Genomic DNA, 1,952 nt, shown 5'->3' with positions numbered 1-1,952 from the left:
TTCTTTTCTGTGATTTTTAGGAAGATCTTTATGTTCCACCGCGACTTACTGGATCTTTTGTCTACTTTTCTTGGATCTTACAACTTAATTAGAAATTATAATTTATTTTCTAATATTTTAAATAGTTTGTCTGCCCCCTCCCCCATTTTTTAAATAATTCTTCAGACTAAATAATTCTTGGTTCTTCCTCCTTGTTTTCATATGATTTCCAGACCCTTTGTCACCCTTATTTCTACCCTCTATGTCCCTTTGGTAGATTGGCTCTCATATTCTGTTCTTATATCAATTCCCTTGTACCTTAAAAATCAGGAAAAGCTAATACAAGTATACTCCCAGCCTCACTCCTTCACTGCCACAAATGCCAGAAACACAGAGGTACAAATGGCCCCATGACTACAAAGCTAAAATTCTCAGAAAAACTGCAGAATACAGAGATTCCATGGACTAGAGGGGACTTTTTCAAAGAGATGAGAAAAAAATACATTTCACACCACCTCAGTTAATGTTGCTTGAGTATTTCTATTGTTATTATGCAAGAGATTCCTGCTTCATACATTGAACTTGAGAACCCTATAAATAATTGCAATTCTATTTTTAACCTTAACATTCAACCTGGAAGAATAATCAAGTATTTGCACTTCAATTTCCTTGGCACAAAGCAGTGACATTGTCTGTCCCTCATCAAAAAGGACATCAGGTGGTGAGCCTGAGTCCAAGCTACCTCACCCCACTTTTCTCCACCAGAGCAAATTTCCTCCTGTTCCCCAATGAGTCATTTAAGAATTATTGAGTCACACAGCAATATATAATTTCTTCTTTTAAAAATAACTATAATACAAAGTGGCCAAAAGACGAACACATCTGGATGCTATTGCTAAGACAGCAGTATGTCCAAAATTCCCTACTCTAGTGGGGTGAAAATCAATAGGACATTTATAAATCCTAGTAGTTTTGTCCCTGTCTCCATTTATTTGGCCACAAAACTTGCAAAAGTTCACATTAATCTTATAACCAGTCTGTATCTAAGAGAGACAAATAGGGATAAGGCATTTTTATTGGCTTACTTTTTCCGACTCCCGCCAACACTTCAGGATGAATATGTGAGCATAGATGTCCTCCACACAGATCCAGCTGGAGAGGCTCAAGGTCGTGTCTGTCCACACCCAGTCCATCACAGCCCTTAGCTCAGTCAAAAATGGAACAAGGCGGAACCTGGCAGAAACCACATCTTGTTAGAGAGACAGTTCTGGGATGGCCCCCAATATCCAGCTAACCCTGGGAACTCATGCAGTTGTTTTAGCTCTGAGATCTTAGAAAAAATTCTCAAGGTGACCCTTATGGTAAAATCCAACTTGGAATACAACTGCTTTTCATTAGAAGTCTAATAAATGAATTGGTATTTTCCATTCCTTTTTTCTTTCTTTTTGTTTTTTGGCTGATGGTCTTAACAAACTGGTATTCCCTTTTTAAGTGTTTAAAGGTGTCTTCTTCAATTTCTTTTATAAGAAATTGTACAAATCTTTCACTTCTTTGGTTAAATGTATTTCTAAGTATTTTATTGTTTTGATGTTATTGTAAATGAAAGTTTTTCTTTTTTCCCCTGTTTCCCAACCCAAGTCAAGTCTCCTTCTATCACCATTTATCCCCCTTCACCCTGTTCTATCTCTCCCACCCCCCTTTCCCTCTGGTAGTCACAGTAATCACCATGCCATTGTCTGTGTCTATCTTCTATCACCATTTATCCCCCTTCACCCTGTTCTATCTCTCCCACCCCCCTTTCCCTCTGGTAGTCACAGTAATCACCATTCCATTGTCTGTGTCTATGAGGTCTTTCTCTCTCTCTCTCAGCCGAGCGGAACGCCCAGCCTCAGGGCTGCCATGACTACCCCATGACCAACTGGCTGAGGGACAAGTGGGGCTGTGGGCCCAGGAGCTGGATCAGTGCAGGCAGC

The 1,952-nt window shown here is 39.7% G+C and overlaps 1 protein-coding gene across 1 annotated transcript in view; it reads right to left on the bottom strand.

Annotated features, from left to right (window-relative positions):
• Positions 1-1,952, bottom strand: part of PIEZO2 (piezo type mechanosensitive ion channel component 2) — a 336,655-nt gene that overhangs the window by 12,900 nt on the left and 321,803 nt on the right. Inside the window, exon 49 of the mRNA XM_015563603.1 lies at positions 1,065-1,212. Within this exon, the coding sequence (XP_015419089.1) occupies positions 1,065-1,212 (148 nt within the window). The remainder of the gene's footprint in view (positions 1-1,064; positions 1,213-1,952) is intronic.

This window comes from Myotis davidii, unplaced genomic scaffold (genome assembly GCF_000327345.1).
Source record: "Myotis davidii unplaced genomic scaffold, ASM32734v1 scaffold78, whole genome shotgun sequence".
In the NCBI taxonomy this organism is placed as follows: domain Eukaryota; kingdom Metazoa; phylum Chordata; class Mammalia; order Chiroptera; family Vespertilionidae; genus Myotis; species Myotis davidii.
Note: the sequence above shows the minus strand (reverse complement) of the source record. Positions and strands in the feature narration are given on the sequence as shown.